The 17,469-nt window shown below is 38.2% G+C and overlaps 1 protein-coding gene across 2 annotated transcripts; it reads left to right on the top strand.

The window, feature by feature from the left end:
- The first annotated feature begins 42 nt into the window (after nucleotides 1-42).
- Nucleotides 43-17,136, top strand: LOC106131736 (uncharacterized). Of its 2 annotated transcripts, none has more exons than XM_060951686.1 (12): nucleotides 43-120; nucleotides 2,506-2,669; nucleotides 3,260-3,430; nucleotides 3,549-3,668; nucleotides 4,208-4,345; nucleotides 5,085-5,281; nucleotides 5,664-5,812; nucleotides 6,286-6,517; nucleotides 6,922-7,071; nucleotides 8,320-8,400; nucleotides 8,882-9,005; nucleotides 16,660-17,136. In XM_060951686.1, the coding sequence occupies exons 2-12, from the start codon at nucleotides 2,620-2,622 to the stop codon at nucleotides 16,832-16,834; spliced, it is 1,587 nt and encodes a 528-aa protein (XP_060807669.1). In that variant the 5' UTR covers nucleotides 43-120; nucleotides 2,506-2,619; the 3' UTR covers nucleotides 16,835-17,136. The 2 variants fall into 2 exon arrangements, with proteins under 2 accessions (XP_060807669.1, XP_013186380.2); XM_013330926.2 differs by having other exon boundaries at nucleotides 54-120; nucleotides 2,512-2,669.
- Nucleotides 17,137-17,469: the final 333 nt, after the last annotated feature.

Below are 17,469 nucleotides of genomic sequence, written 5' to 3'. Positions count from 1 at the left end.
GTAAATGCAAAACTGATAGGTTTTGCTTTGCGAAAACGATGAGTCAGTTAGTTTCTATAACCGCTACAGTGCGGACGTCAAGCAGGTTTTATCGGATTCGCGTGTGTTATTTACTATAAGGTATCTCAAATTATCTTATCGTTTAGTTGCGAATGAATGGGTAACTCTGTGTTCATATTTCTGTTTTATCCAGTTCCAATTCAACTGCCAATGTATGACGTAAGATAGGTACGTAGGCAGGTGCAGAGAGGATGTCAAATTTTTTCATCAAATAGGTATTGAGAATACGGGATTTTGATCACGCAGTGCTGCATTTAATTTATACTAATAATTCGGAAGATTAGATATTATGATTTCTACATATATCCCTTGCGGGGTAGACAGAGCCAACAGTCTTGAAAAGACTGAAAGGCCACGTTTAGCTGTTTAAAATCAAATAGTGATAGTTTGCCAGCCCATCGCCTACAAGAATCCCCAGTTTATTAGCCTATCCCTTAGTCGCCCTTTTTGACATCCATGGTACAGATGGAGTGGTCGTAAGATATGTTAAAATATATTTAATCTACACTAATATTATAAAGAGGAAAACTTTGTTTGTTTGGTTGTAATGAATAGGCTCAAAAACTACGGGAACGATTTTAAAAATTCTTTCACCATTCGAAAGCTACATTATCCACGAGTAACATAGACTATATTTTATTTTGGAAAAAAATAGGGTTCCGTAATATATTTGGATTTTTCGGACACAAACTGAAAAAAATCAACCAAAACGTTACTTATAGATAGAATCATAAAATGTTTTAATTAATTATTGTAGATAGAGAAATATCTACAAAAAAGTCCGCGACACACTATACCTATCTATGTCGAGTGAGGCACAACAACCACATTTTTATTTAAAAATCTTGAACTTTTTTTGGTCTAAGTACATTTAAACGCGTTTTTTTTACTCATGCTATTAATCCTTATCAAAATAAATAATTTCATCAATAAGTACAGTTTATGTAGATAATATTTGGTCTTTGAATGATTAAAATTGGACGTTTGGTTTTGAAGTTGTGGTGAAATTAAAATATTACGATTTCTGCTGCAGGGCCCGGGACTGCAGGCAGAAGTGACACTTTTGCCGGGAGCAAGACTTAGTTAGCCGCTTTGCGGGCAGTCCTTTAATTAGTTCTAATAGAGATATATTTGGTATCGGCTGTGCATCCGTGCGAAGCCGGGGCGGGTCGCTAGTGCTTTATAAAATGATAAAATGTAAGTACCTATGTCAATAAATAATATTTATTATTTTTTTTATTGACATACTTACATTTTGTTATAATACGTAAAAATAATAACGTGTAATGTTATAGGTAGGTACCTACGTAGTCATCGGGCGACCGACTCCACATTTCGGTGTATCTACCGATTGCTTCGAGTACAATGACGTAAATAAAGGGAAAGAGTCTTGGAATTCCCAAGTTAAAGCCGATCCGGCTTCAAGATTAAATTAGCTGAACGTGGCCTATCAGTCTTTTCAAGACTTTTGGCTCTGTCTACCTCGCAACAATATGACGTATATATATAGACGTGATTATATGTATGTAACAAAGTAAAATATAAATAACGGCAAGTTAAACCACAAATTAATTTGATTCATAAAATACATTTGTAATTAGATAGATAGATAGTTAATTCATTTATTTGAGTTGCTACACACGATTTACAATTTCATATGGAATACAAATTACTATCGTGTACAAGTAATTACACAATAGTAACATGAAAATTACATAAATAACATTTCTTCTAAGAATAACTCGAGTGAGAACTTGCTTATTCATTTATTTGCGGTCTAAGTACTTAGGTAGGTATTTTGGCTTTAAAATAAGGAACAGAGCTTTTGACATAGTGACCTTTTATAGGCAAACACTGATAAGCAGAGATCGGAATAGGTAGATTGAATGATTGAATTGGGGTCAATGAACTGAAACGTATATATTAATATGGACTTGGACATGCCTCCGGGATTGCGGGATTTGTAAATTAATAAGATTTTTTCCGGAATTTTTACAAGCGGGATGAAGAATATATTAGTGGTAGCTGTTTTCCCCCGACTTCGTTCACGTAAATTGTAGTCCTATGTTACCCGCGGACAATGTAGTTTACTGTAAGTGTAAGTACTGAAATGGAATCCCGGAAAAGAGGCTTATCCATGTTATGCTTTCTATGGTAATTCATGATGCAAGTACATAAAATCAATCTACCTATTCCGATCTCTGCTGATAAGGACAGACAACGGAGGCATGCTAACAGGCATCGAGTAAATAAGTTGGGCCATAGGCCTGTTTCTGCACATTTAGAATTCCCTCGCTGCATCTCTTCCGCGATACATACAACTTGGGGATTTCCAAGGCAAGAGTGAGGAGGCATTATTTGAGCTTGCGTTCACCACCATAGGCCTCATCTTGCTTACTCAAATCTATTATAATGTATAAGGTTTCTTAGAATATGTATCTCCAGTTCTAGGGAACTGCCCGGCCGAGAACGCGCACAAAAGGACAAAATTTGTGTAAGGTGTCTGGACACGCATACGACTGAGAAATAATAAAAACAAACATCTACTAAATTATAAATATGGCAGACAGAAGCGATGATGTTATCTCCAAGCTCAAAAATATTGCTTGGTAAGTTCATTCATTCATTCATATGATCACGTCTATATTTCTTGCGGTGTAGACAGAGCCAGCAGTCTTGAAAAACTGATAGGCCACGTTCAGCTGATAGACTTAATGATAGAATTGAGATTCAAATAGTGACTGTTTGCTAGCTCAGCACCTGAAAGAAGAATCCCAAGTTTATAATCCTATCCCGTAGTCGCCTTTACGACATCTGTGGGAAGAGATGGAGTGGTCCTATTCTTATATCGGTAACGCTCACCTCACGGCACTTGGTAAGTTAGATTTTTCATTTTGATAACATAAGTAAGTACCTATAAATACAATCAGATGAAATTAAAATCTTGCGTTTTTTATAAACATAATTTGCTTTTACCTTTTACTACAGAATATAGGTTTTTCGCAAATCCCACGGGAACTATATTTTTTTACCGGGCTGAACGGTACCTTATGTTATGTTCTTCTCCAGACTCATAATAATATTATTCGCGAAATTTTACAAGTTTAAATAAATAAGTTTCTAAAAACCTATAGTTTTTTATCGACCCCATACCCAACGCCGAAGGAGTTATTTAATGCAAACAACTGCGTGCTTTCAGGCACAAGGGCTTGCGATGGGAGCTGCCCTCCGTTACCGACGCCGAGGACGGCGTGGAGGCGCTCCTGCGGGAGTGCGCAGCGCTGTCCCCGCCGCAGCCTCAAGGCGACGTGAATGACGTCATCGCCAGGAGCAAGGATTTCCCGGCGCGCTTCCCGATTGACTCCGTCAGGTAAAAAAGAAGCATTTTGGATAAACGTCACCTTTACATTGTGAATATTTGGCGCTGACGAGCCTATCTTATATTTATCGAACACTCATTTTATTTATTGATATAATTTTGCTTTCAGATGCTGTCAACTTCGCACCCGCGTGCCCGAGGAGCATCTGACTTGCAACATCCGCTCCACCTACCCCGTGCTGCACGAGCGGACCCTGTTCTTAATGGCGGAATTTCTCTTGCACAAGCGGTAAGACCTCGCGCTCCCTCAATGTCTTCAAAATGGCAAGAAGGGCGCACCGGGGTCTCAGTGGGTAGGCTGGCACACCAGATGCAGGAGCCCCACACTCTCCCGAAGATCCGGCAGGCAGACCGTAGAAAGGATTTCCTCTCCGAAAACTTTAATGTGTGTGTTATCCGTAATAATTAACACATTTGAGTTCAAGTGGAGGATAGAAAATAATCTTTGAATAAACTTTTGAAGTATGGAAGTCATCCTAGGCACATTATAAATACGAAATCTTGTCTGTGAAACACAGGTTACTTTTTTTTCTGGATTCCCACGAAAGAAAACCCTCGGGTAAAGGGTAATAAGGTACCCGGGATATAAGTTGAACCCTTAAATTTGACACTTCCGAGTAGAAGATGGGCTAGTGACCTGTCACAATTTGAAACTCAATTCAATACAGCTGAACGTTGCATTTCAGTTTTATCAAGACTGTTGGCTCTGTCTACCCCGCAAGGGATATTGCCCTGACTATATATATGTTTTTGTGTATGACTCTGTAGGAAGCACGGGTCATCGGTGGAGCGCGCCCTGTACGGCGCCCTGTCGCTGGCGGGCCTGCTCGACCGGCTGCTGGCGCGGCGCGCACTCGTCTTCATGAAGAAGCAGGACGTGTGGGTGCTGCTCTCCGGGGAGAGAGGGTGACTTTTTTCTTCTTCCTCCTGCCTTGTACCGGTTGCAGCCTCACCACTCGGGAGAGGAGACCAGGGTATGCCTTTAACCATGGATCCTGGATTGGGTGAGTCAGGTTTTTACACGAAGCGACTACCGTCTGACCTCCGCAACCTTTGCCTAACCCATATTGGATCAATCAGTCATCATCCTGAATGTGCAGGTTTCCTCACGGTGTGATAAAGGTGAGACAAAAATTTAATTTCATCTGGCGATTTCAAATTATCAGCCATAATGCAGAAACATGATGTCTGTCAGCTGATGCCCACGATTCTCGGCTACGCAAGGCGGAACGTGTATCGTCACGTCAGCCGCTCTTAGAATAGGCGGTGACTAACACACAACTAAATGGCACTAATAAGATTTTGTAGGGAGTCAAGAAAGGGTGCGCTGTTAGGCAAACGCTCTAGCAGCGCACTCCGACATGACTCGGCGACGATCACCGGAAGGTCGGTAGAGCCGTGGGTGGTGGTGGGGTGCGCATCTAGTATATGGCTGTCCTTCTCTCACTCAAATTTCTATCTATCTCTTTCATTCTTTTTCAATTTACGGTTCCGAAAATTTATTATTCATGGAAAAATGTCGTTATAATATGTAAAAAATACAATATAAACCTAGTCGAAACATACATAAAAAATATATTGAGCAAAGCTGGACTTATCGCTAAGCAATCTCTTCCAGCCAAATAACAATATTTGTTTTCCCCAGCACGGGCGGCTGGGAGGACATCGGTACAGACCGCGAGACGCCGCCGTTAGTTCTGTCGCAGTGCCTGAGTTACGACGAGCTCAAGCTGTCCGCCTTGCTGGCCGTCAGCGGCCGCACCGTCTGCATCAACGACGGTCACAGGAAGAATAAGGGCATTGTCATGACCGAGGGGATTGAGACTGACGCCGTTATAATGGGTAAGTAAAATTACCCTGCCTTTATCCACTTACATTGTCGATAACATTGATTGACAACACATTGCTGTCTTTTTTTCTCCAGTTTTCTATCACTTCAGATAACCAAAGATATAAAAATGAGAGTAGACATTAGAACATATTGCCTTGTCAAGCTTCGCCAAAATGGGTTAAATAACAAAAGGTTTCCTTTCAAAAGTTGCGGAAGTCAGACGGGATGGACGATCGCTGCCTGTGTTCTGTGGTCGTTTCATCTAAAAACATATCTTACCCAATCGGAATGAAGGCCAAAGGCGCACCCTGCAAGAGATATTGACGATATTATATGGATGTATGTATGTAGCTGTAGGTGTTTCAGTGCTGATAGGCTGGTTTATTGGTACAGGTATCATAGGCCCTCGATTTCAACGTCCGGGCCGCATGGAGTGCGAGGACCTGCTGATCACAGAGCAGCACAACACAGAGCAAAACGGATACGGAGCCGACGGGAAAAAGGAGGGTACTATGAGACCAGTGTGGGAGAGGTTCTATCAGGTAATGTGATGTTGGTCAATGTTTTATTTTTATTTATCTTGAGGTAGCTTTATCGAAATATAAATCTTATCTGCAACATGATTCGTTTGATAATGAATGAATGCGTAATTTTTTTTCAGAAAAGTTGTTTATGCATTTGGTTGCATGCATCACTACTTAATTTTAACTTTTTTAATAAGCGGGAATTCCAAATGTTATTTTGAAATTTTTACTAGAATGCGTATTTTTTCGTGTGGATTTTTTTAAAATCACGTCTTTACAGAGTAGACAGAGCCAACAGTCTCGTAAAGACCAAACGGCCACGTTTTGCTGTATAGCTTGATGATGGAATTGAGATTCAAATAGTTCACTATTGGTTGCTAGCCCATCGCCTACAAGAAGAATCCCAAGTTTATTAGCATATCCCTTAGTCGCCTTTTACGACATCTACGGGAAAGAGATTTATTTGGCTTGTATATTTTGTGATTCTCCAGCTCCCCAGCGCCACATTCACCTCAGTGAGTTCCCTGAAACCGCCGGTGTCTCCGCGCGACGGGCGCGTGTTCTCGGCGCGGTACAGTCGGCGTCCGGGCGCCGCGACCATCATTCTCGACGCCGCCGCGGTTCATCGGCGGCTCACTGTACTCGCCGACGTCATTCTGCTGGAGGCCGACAGCCGGGCGCAAGAGGACGGGAGGATGGCGTTCGTCAATATCATCGGAGCAGGTATGTTGCGAATTTCAGCCAACAGATGGCGTGCATCTAATCTAGTAATTTACACATCGCGGTAGAAAAATTCGCTCAACTTTTATCTAGTAATTTACACATCGCGGTAGAAAAATTCGCTCAACTTTTCTTCAGGCAAGAAGATTTGGTTTGGCCTTGGCCATATTATTGAACTGGAAGCTGCTGCTTTTCATCGACGGTTCACTGTACTACTATACTGTACTATTATAAATAATGTCCAGATAAAGTGATTAATTTATTACATTGTCTAGTGAATTTGGCTTTTATATATAATGACCAGTCATTATGTATAGTGTAATAGCTATTTAATCACTATGGCTGTAACATATAGATTAAATTAAACTAGTAATAGTCTTCTTTAATATGTATTGTCATTATTCCAGGCCTGGGCGTGTGGAAGATCTCGCCTCACCAGCAGGAGTTGTTCGTGCTGTCGATGCTGATATCGGCGGAGCGGCTGCTGCGCGGCGGCCGGCTGCGCCACGTGGCCGACGTCAACTTCGCTTACATCAAGCCCGCGCCCGCGGTGCTCAGTGAGTTCCTCATTTATTTTCAAAATTGGAAACAAGGTATCACTCATTGACGTCTAATTATATCTACTACCGCTTCGAAAGCGCATGTGTAGCAGCAGCGGCGGAACAAACTACACTGCAGCAGTATTGCATCATTTATAGTAGTTTGTCACGGAGGCCTTCGTAATTTATTCTAGACCGCAAACGAGTTATGATCGATATTGTTCAAAACAATCGGGGAGTTGACTAGTCTTGTCTTAAATTAATCAGCAGGGTTTAAATAAACTTCTGCTCCTCATATTTCTTTTTAATTTCGACTGTATAATCCAAAATAACAACTTCAAAATTGTAATTTAAATTTTGCACAAAAACTTTTCAAATGACAAACACGTTTCTAACCTAAGTGAATCCACTCTCGGCATATTTGTGTTATCTGCTTTAACATAATCTTTCTCCATTCTTAGCTGTTTTAAATAGAAATAACCGTAAATTTGTGTAAGCGCGTGTAAGATTCACCACTGCATAACCTCAAACATGATTTGTCAGTTGTCACTAAATGTCACTGCGCTCGCTGTCATTTGAACAATGACGTCATGTTCTTTGATTCGTGTTTGTAGTCACGTGACGCATAAATAAAAATCTTTTAATTAATGTAATAATTTTAATAAAAATCTTTATTATTTTTCAGATCCTTAATGACTAAATCTATGTTAATAAATAACAAAATTATTTCTTATTGTCTACAGTCAACTCGCGGATTTTTGTTGATGTTTTTCTATATTATTAGCAGAGATCGGAATAGGTGGATTGATTTTATGTACTTGCATCATGAATTACCATAGAAAGCATAACATAGATAAGCCTCTTTTCCGGGATTCCATTTCAGTACTTACACTTACAGTAAACTACATTGGCCACGGGTAACATAGGACTACAATTTACGTGAGCGAAGTCGGGGGAAAACAGCTACCACTAATATATTCTTCATCCCACTTGTAAAAATTCCGGAAAAAATCTTAATAATTTACAAATCCCGCAATCCCGGACGGAGGCATGGCCATATTAATATATACGTTTCAGTTCATTGACCCCAATTCAATCTACCGATTCCTATATTTAATTATTAGGTATTGTTTATTTTATAACTTGTTGTTAATGGTTCTTAGATGCATGCATACTTGATTTACCACGTTCTTTCTTGCTGGTGTAAATAGAAATTAATAATTAAATAACTGTTAAAAATATTCATAAAACATTGAAATGTTTCAGAATTGTTCCAGAAATATGAAGACTCTGAAGACAATTTGGAGAAGTACAAGTTATTTTTCAAACAAGAGTCGCATCCCAACGGTGAGATAGTATTCTTGTATTTATTGTATAATACCTACATACAAGCGTTTATAAACTTTCGTTGGATTTTAAACAAGAGATGAAGTGTGTTCAAGCACTTGTTGAAAAATAGTTAAATTTAACTCTTGATGAATTGAAACTGCACTTTACACTTAGAAAACTTGAACTTCAATTACGGATAATATTTGTACTAAAGACAACAGAATGATCTAATTTTATAACTTAATAGAATTCCAAGAGAACTCAAAAATTTTATTTTTATTTTTTGTAAGTGGCCAGTGGCAACTATTGTAACGAAGTAAAAGAGTTTTAACCAATATTCATTTTAAATTATACTTAACAAATTGTAATATTTTACATCCACGTTTTCGCAAATTAATCAATTTAATACCTCTCGTGGTTAATTTATAAACTTACGGATATCCATTTGTAAAATTCTTAACGGTTCGACCAAAATGATTATACTGCAAATTATTCACAGGGGGTATATCTATATGGCTGTGGTCCCGCGAGCCGGCCGCGGCGCTGCGCGGGCGCCGGCGGGGCGCGCTCGCCGCGCTCACGTACGCGTGGGACGGCAACGCGCATCCCGGGAACGAGTTCTGGTAACGAGATTACTTCATACGTACAAATACATACAGAGTAGAGCAGAATGGGGTAGAATGCAGAATAGTAATAGAGAAGTAAAGAGTAGAATAGGAAACAATAGAGTAGAATAGAATAACGAAGAACAGAATAAAATAAAGTTAGAATATACTTCTCGAGTCTTTATTCGTTGTGGGGTAGGCAGAACCAATAGTTAAAAGATTCAAAGGTCGATTCGTTATAACTTGCATGCTGCTCTGAAAGCTAAGTAAAACAGTGTTTGTCGTTGTTATGTCCTAGAAGAATCTAAATTTCATGTATGAATATATTGACTTCGAAATAGGATATAAGGTAGGTATCACTTAATTACGTCAACATAATAACTACAGGGTGACATTTAAAACAACTGCATCCTTTTAAACATAGACTATACAGCGCAAAAGAGGAATAAAAATATTAAAGTAAGATAGACTAACAGACATAAGACGGGAATCCCACCCGTATAAGCGATAAAAGAAGATGAATGAATGAGTAGTATGAGGAATGAAAGTACGAGAGGCATAAACGCGAGAAATTGTATGAATCAGGCTAGTAGCTATAGGCTCCAATTATGTTGGAGGTTTCTGTATTATAAAAAAAAAAAACATCATCATCACAACAAACGTCATCATTTTCACATTAAAAAACCCTCAAAAACTACGTCACACGCTTTATTAAAGACCAATACTACAAAAAGAAATTAAAACTAAACATGTAAATAAATGTCTGAAAAATAAATTATTTTTCTAGTATCAAGATCAAGTAAAGTACAGAGTTGTCGAGATCACTCAGCTGAATGAATTGTGTCGTTGACCTATGAATCTTACGCGTCGCTTTTCCGCCGGCGGGGTGATATGACGTATTTAGGATCGTAGATTTTGATACTTTTAATTTCCGAAATATGAACCGATATTTTTATTTTAACGTTTTTAAATATCCTTTAGATGAGTACACTTAACAGTTAAATTTATGCAGTTGAATTAAAAGTCACCCTGTATAATATATTCTCTGTCTACCCTCTAAAAATACAGGGTGTAGCAGGAGCGATGATTCGGCTCGACCGCCACCAAAGGGAAGATCTTCCGCCAGGCTAGGTGTTATGCCTGGGGAACCGTGGCTCCGACGATGTTGTGTCGGAGGTTGTATATATAGCTCCAATCCATGAAATCTCTGAAATCGCGATTTGGATTCTTCGCTGCTATTGGCTGAGCGCGTCAATTTCTTCGCGATGATTGACAGTAGTTGTTTGATTGGATGTTGTTACGAGTGGCGTAGAGATGTCGCCACACAGGGTGACATTTAAAACAACTACATCCTTTTAAACATAGACTATACCCATGCTTCTGAGCCGTTCAAGCCTATTTTTATTTAAATTAAACAGCAGCAGCAGTCATCATTTTCACATTTAAAAAACCCTCAAAAACTACGTTACACGCTTTATTAAAGACCAATACTACAAAAAGAAATTAAAACTAAACATGTAAATAAATGTCTGAAAAATAAATTATTTTTCTAGTATCAAGATCAAGTCAAGATTCACAGTGCGAAATGGTTACTAACCGTTTACGCTATCTACCTGAACTCCTGAACTCCGCATGGCCATAGCGCATTGCGATATTCAACCTAAATACCATTACATTGAGATTAAAATCCTATCGAATTGCACGTAAAGTCTCACCCCCGACCCCCAACCGCAACCCCGATCCCGCCGGCACCTGACACGCGTTGGCCTAGTGACCCGATAACAATCGAGATGCGTACACGCGTTTGTCGCTCCCGAAAAAATCACTTGCTTTTGTTTCCGAATCCGCGAAGTTTTGGATTGCAGTGTGTGTGTCTAATTTTGGTTTTAATATATGTATAAGTTTAGTTTAATTTTATAATAATAGATGGCGTTATCCCGTTTTGAAACGCGATATGGTTTTGTTTTGATACAAACATAAATAGAAAGGTGATATCTGAATATATGTCTTCGTTCCGGGAGTCTGAGTTTCATTCAAGCTGCCTTGGCTCGATATACTCTTGTCTAAGGGTCCTAACGAGTCGGATACATTTTGAAGAATGTGAAGCATTTGGCAGTTTCCTAAGTATAGAGTAAAGCTAGTGGTGTGGAACCAATCCAAAGAAGATCAGGTGCATGAAGCGCCATCTGTCGGCTAGTACAGTGAAGTGCAGTAAGTGAGCAAGAAAAACTGTAAGTACTTTTAACTGTGTAAAGACTTAGAAAAATTTCAAGATAGAAGTAGTGGGACTTGTAAAATTTCATTGTGTAGATTCTGGGACTTAGAATAATTCGGTAAAAAGTGACGAGACGAGGAATCTATGCCCGATTTCATAGCGGTGACAAATAAGTCCAAACACTTAGAAAATTTTGATCAATAAAAAACAACACATAGACAAATTTTGAAAAAATAATTGGTGACATTTATAATTACATCTGTCAATCATGGAGGGCTGTATAAGAGTAATGAAACAATTATTCAGTCAAATAGAAAAGGGAAGAAGTAATTTTAAGAAGGCTCCGAAAGAAAGAATTACTGAATCTTATGTTTTGACGCGATTAGAAAGTTTGGAAACAATTATAGATAAATTCTCTGACAAGCATGAATACATTATAGCTACATATGAAGATACTGAAGGTTATATAGAAAGTGACATATACAATATAGGCTATGAAATGTATTTGAGTTATAAAACCGAGTTGAAATCTGCACTGAAAGCCATATCACCGAATGTGTCTACTGCGTCATCGAGTTTGAAAGAGAATTCAGACAAAAATAAAGAATCACTTGTAAGATTACCGAAGATAACTATACCAATTTTCAGTGGCAAGTATACCGAATGGTCGTCTTTCAAGGATTTGTTTACGTCACTCATCCATAACAACTCTGCACTCGACGACGTTCAGCGACTACATTATCTGAAGACGCAAGTAAGAGGTGAAGCTGAACAGTTAATTAAACACATTCCAATTACGCATGATAACTACAAAAAGTGTTGGGATTTGTTACAAAGTAGATATGATAATAAGAGGTATTTATCTAATTGTATTCTAAAGCGTTTGTTTAACCAAAAGTCCATGAGTTGCGAGTCGGCTCAAGGGTTGAAAGATTTGTTAGATACAACTTCCGATTGTATTCATGAGCTGACTAACTTAGATATTAAAGTCGATACATGGGATGTAATTATAATTTATATTGTAAGTCAGAAATTGGACGCTGATACTAGAAAACAATGGGAAATTCATATTAATAATTGTAGTATAGATTTGCCATCCTATTGTTTATTCAAAGATTTCATAGAATCACGTTACCGCGCGTTAGAGTTTGTTGAGCCCACTAAAAGTAAGTCTAAGTCATGTCCCAATCATACACAACCGAAAGTCTTGCACACTACTTCAATGTCTACCTGCCCTCATTGTAATGATAATCATAAGATTTATTCATGTAGTAAGTTTATTAGCGAAGAAATCCCTAGCCGTCAGAATATTGTTAAAAATCTTCAACTTTGTTTCAATTGTCTCGGCAGTGGCCACTCAGCGAAAACCTGTCGTGGTTCTACGAGATGTCGGATCTGCAAGAGAAAGCACCACACACTTCTTCATGGAAACAACTCACCAACAGTAGCGGTAGCTACCGAGCAGGCAGAGACTGAACAAAGTCTACCGGAACCGTCTATTGACATGAACCAGACCACAAGCATTACAAGCCATTTTGTGACAGGAAAGGTTTCAAGCCAAACCTTATTAGCCACAGCCTTGGTAAAGGCTGAGTCAAGAAATGGTTCTCCTCTGATATTAAGAGCTCTGCTGGATCAAGGATCACAAGCATCTTTTATATCGGAAGCAGCCGTACAGTTATTACGGTTGAATAAAGTTGCTGAGAAAACTAGTATTTCAGGATTAGGTGGTGGTCAGAGTGGCTTAACCTCAAAATATGTGGTTAAGGTCAAGATTCAGTCACTCTGTGACCCAACCTTTAAGTTGCAAGTGAAGGCTCACGTCCTTCAAACGGTGACTACAGTGTTACCACAAAGGAAGTTCACTCCACCCAGATGGACTGAACTTGGCCGCATCAGTTTGGCTGATCCGCAGTATAATTCGCCTAATAGAATTGATGTTCTCTTAGGCTCCGAGGTGTATTGCGCTATCCTGAAAAGGGGATTGATTAAAAGTCCTAATGATTTGATTATTGCACAGGATACTTACCTTGGATGGGTGTTGTCGGGTCAGGTTGACGGCTATGATAATGAAGAATCTACATGTCACAACATTATAATGAGCTTTCATATCCAGTTAGAAGAGAATGAACTAATTAAGAAATTTTGGGAAATCGAATCTGAACCTAGTTCAAACAAAAAGATATTAACTCAAGAAGAACAGGATTGTGAAGATCATTTCAAAGCTACAACTTGCAGAGATGAGACTGGTCGTTGTGTGGTGGAGTTACCGTTTCGTCCAAATGTTCGTCGAGACTACGGTGATACAAGGTCCGTCGCTGTGAAACGTTTGTTTGGTCTAGAAAGGAGATTGGATAAGAATAGCACATTAAAGAACAATTATTCTGAGGTCATAGATGAATATATGAAACTTGGTCATATGGAGATTTTTGATGATGAGTCATCAAATATGGAGGGTAAGGTATGGTTACCACATCATGCGGTTGTTCGTATGGATAGAACAACAACAAAAACCAGAGTGGTTTTTAATGCTGCTGATAGAAGCGCTAATGGATTATCCTTAAATGATACATTAATGGTTGGTCCAACCGTACAAATGGAATTACGCCACTTGATAATGCTTTGGCGTTCTCACCCTATATGTCTCACTGCTGATATAATAAAAATTTATCGACAAGTGAAAGTAGCTGCAAAGCATACCGATTTTCAGCGGATTGTCTGGCGATCTGAAGAGGGTATCATACAGGGTACATATGTTATTACAGCAAAGATGTTCATCCAGAAGCTTTGGATTGCTAGACTGGGCTGGTATGACAAATTGTCAAAGGAGCTGATACAAGAGTGGTCACAATATCGCAATGAATTACCGAAGCTAGAATTATTTCATATTCCGAGATGCAAGAAAAAAAGTGATATCAAAGTAGAGTTACACGGGTTTAGTGAAGCTTCTAATGCAGGCTATGCTGCTATGGTTTATATTTGTTGCGTTACTATGGGAAATGAAGTTTATACTCACCTGGTAACCGCTAAGACGAAAGTAGCACCCATCAAGCAGATATCCATCCCGCGACTTGAGTTGTGCGCTGCTGTTCTAGTTACTAAACTACTTCTGGAAGTATCTGAAACACTGAACATCAATAAGTCAGATATACATGCTTGGACGGACTCTACGATCGTGTTAGCTTGGTTGTCCGACCATCCAAGTCGTTGGAAGACTTTTGTCGCCAACAGGACTTCAGAAATACTTACCTTAATAATAATTAATGCTACGCAGTGGTCGTATGTTTCGACAAAGGAAAATCCTGCCGATTGTGCGTCACGTGGTATGTCACCGTCAGAGTTTCTACAGAACTCGTTATGGAAGAATGGTCCAAGCTGGTTACAAAATAGCAAAATTGATTATGTCAAACCACGTTCTATTTGCACTAAGACAGAGTTAGAGAAGCGTCAAGTTAAAGTACATACTACTTGTGTCAAAAACTTTGAAGAAATAGAGGATATTTATTCTAGATTTTCAAGCTTACGGAAACTAATAAGGGTAATAGCTTATTGCAGGAGATTTCTACATCTAAAAAATACCACTTCTGAAGAATCTAAACACTTACTTTATCTTACCGCCAAGGAGATCCAGGAATCACTTACCTGTTGCATACTTCAGCATCAACGTCGTTGGTTTGCCGATGAAATCAGCATGCTTCTGAAAAATAAAAATGTTAGTAAGAAAAGTAAATTGTCTACACTTAATCCGTATATAGATAAGAATGGATTAATAAGGGTTGGAAGAAGAAAAGAAAAATCCGACTTACCTGATTGTAGCAAACACCCGTTTATAGTATCAGGCGAATCACATTTGGCTAAACTCTTAGTAGCCGATGCCCATCATAAACCATTTCATGAAAGACAACAGTTAATCTGTAACCATATTCGTACTAAGTATTGATCTAAAGAGTATATGTATGATTTCTACAAATATATAAATGGAAAACTAGATCTCTACAACTGAGGTCAGGTGACATAGTATTAGTGTGTGAAGATAAATTGCCACCTACCAAATGGTTATACGGCAAGATCGAAGATGTGCATCCTGGTAAAGATAATTTAACAAGAGTAGTTACATGGCGTTATAAAAATTCTCTTATTCAACGTCCAATTTCAAAACTTTGCCCCTTACCAGTTAATGATGAACATGATTTGTAAATCTAGTTTTTAGAAATTTGTATTTTCACATTTTATGAAGTATATTGTTTTGTTTCCTTTCTCAAGTACGTTAACATGATTATTACTTTTTTGCCAAGTGCTAGGTACATAGTGTTTACAGTCCACTAGTTAAATGATACTTTTTGATGGTTTATTTGTTTGCTATTAACATACTTTATATTATCTGATGATAGATGCACATACCTTTAGTTTGTTAAAGGGAACACGTGTTGTGCAAGTTAAGTTTGATTTATGTTTTTCAGTTTGTGAAGGACTAAAGGTCCTTGGTGGGCGATATGTCTAATTTTGGTTTTAATATATGTATAAGTTTAGTTTAATTTTATAATAATAGATGGCGTTATCCCGTTTTGAAACGCGATATGGTTTTGTTTTGATACAAACATAAATAGAAAGGTGATATCTGAATATATGTCTTCGTTCCGGGAGTCTGAGTTTCATTCAAGCTGCCTTGGCTCGATATACTCTTGTCTAGTGTGTGTTAGTAAACATGCCGCGACCGAGTAACCCACGAGGCCGATACACGAATCGGCAATACCTAGATCTGAATTTTGAACAATTGTTGAAGTATATGTAGTGTATGTGCAAGAACTAAAGTCGTGAGTAATTAATTTGTAAATAATTTGATTTTAAAACAATTAATGTAAATAATGTGATTCCAACTTTTTAAATAGGCTAAAACTACTAACCATTAATGTCTTGAAGTTAAAAAACAAATGTTTACTTCAATAAAACAATAAAAACCTTTCTTTTCTTGTTGTAGAAATGACAATTTACATTAGCCGTAAGTAGTTTTGACCGACCTAAGCCGGCGAAGTATCAAGGAAAAGTTTGAAACAATAATTTAAAAGGTATTGCGAGTATTATTTGACGATATCCCAAATTGTATGTAAGTGTAAGGTGTCCTATCTACCAACATGGTAATTGTACGAAGTTACTAACTAAAGTACAGAGTTGTCGAGATCGCTCAGCTGAATGAATTGTGTCGTTGACCTCTGAATCTAACGCGTCGCTTTTCCGCCTGCCGGGGTGATGACGTAGGTAGATATTTAGGATCGTGGATTTTGATACTTTTATTTTTTTTCGTACTTTCTGAAATATGAACCGGTATTTTTCTTTTAATGTTTTTAAATATCCTTTAGATGAGTACACTTAACGGTTAAATTAATGCAGTTGAATTAAAAGTCACCTGTATAATATGTTCGCTGTCTACCCTCTAAAAATATGTATGCTTTTTTAAAGGTTAGGCAAGCTCGCCACATCGGGCGACCCGGCCGCGGCGTGCAGCACGCAAGTTGCCGAGCTCCACTCCGCTAGCATCAACACTAATGTATGTGCGCGCAACACTAGGGTCGCCTCGCGGTTCGGACTGCTACATATAGGGGAGTACTGTCGGAGGGTGCTGGGTGATAAGTGAACTAAGAAGTTAGTCAATAAGATGCATTTAATGTTAAATACTTAGTTAATTTTATTATTTTTGATTTTGACGAACATGTTGCTAAGGAATAATGTTACAACTATTTATCACTTCGGTTAGCCTCGAAGTGAAAGACCGAAGCGCAGGGCTATCTACAAAGTATAATGAGGTAAATCGCTGTTCATAAATAGGTAATGGCAAGGCGAAGATCCCTTCTTGGATTTCTTTCTCTGTTGAGGTTAACCGAAAAAAGAGATTCGTTATGTAGAATGATCAATAAATTATTTATTATTAGTTTTTGATATTCGATTTTTTATCTTGCCCCATTGAATTGGAATCTGCGTCGGTTACACCTACCTATATTCATAATCGCATTTTCATAATCTGTGATTTGCTTTTTGTTTTACTCTCTCCTAGTAAAACAATTGTCCTGAATTTCGTTGAAATCGGTTCAGTAGGTTTTGAATATATTCGTGGCAATCACAAAAAAGATTATTTTCGCTAGTATGAAAATACAACAATCTTTGATTTTAAAATTTTTATTGTCATTATAATCTAACTTATTTACATATCACAATTGCATAACTTACTTTTTATAAAACGTGAATTTTATAACATTTAAAGAAAAAAAAACT

The sequence above is a fragment of the Amyelois transitella genome, chromosome 26 (genome assembly GCF_032362555.1).
Source record: "Amyelois transitella isolate CPQ chromosome 26, ilAmyTran1.1, whole genome shotgun sequence".
NCBI classification, from domain to species: Eukaryota; Metazoa; Arthropoda; class Insecta; order Lepidoptera; family Pyralidae; genus Amyelois; species Amyelois transitella.
This window is presented reverse-complemented; position numbering and strand designations above follow the sequence as displayed.

Excerpts from the sequence above, each read along its gene's own strand:
- LOC106131736 (XM_060951686.1), top strand. The coding sequence starts at position 2,620 with ATGGCAGACAGAAGCGATGATGTTATCTCCAAGCTCAAAAATATTGCT. Across the intron at positions 3,431-3,548 it reads TTCCCGATTGACTCCGTCAG|ATGCTGTCAACTTCGCACCC; the intron begins GTAAAAAAGAAG and ends TTTTGCTTTCAG. Across the intron at positions 8,401-8,881 it reads ACAAGAGTCGCATCCCAACG|GGGGTATATCTATATGGCTG; the intron begins GTGAGATAGTAT and ends AATTATTCACAG.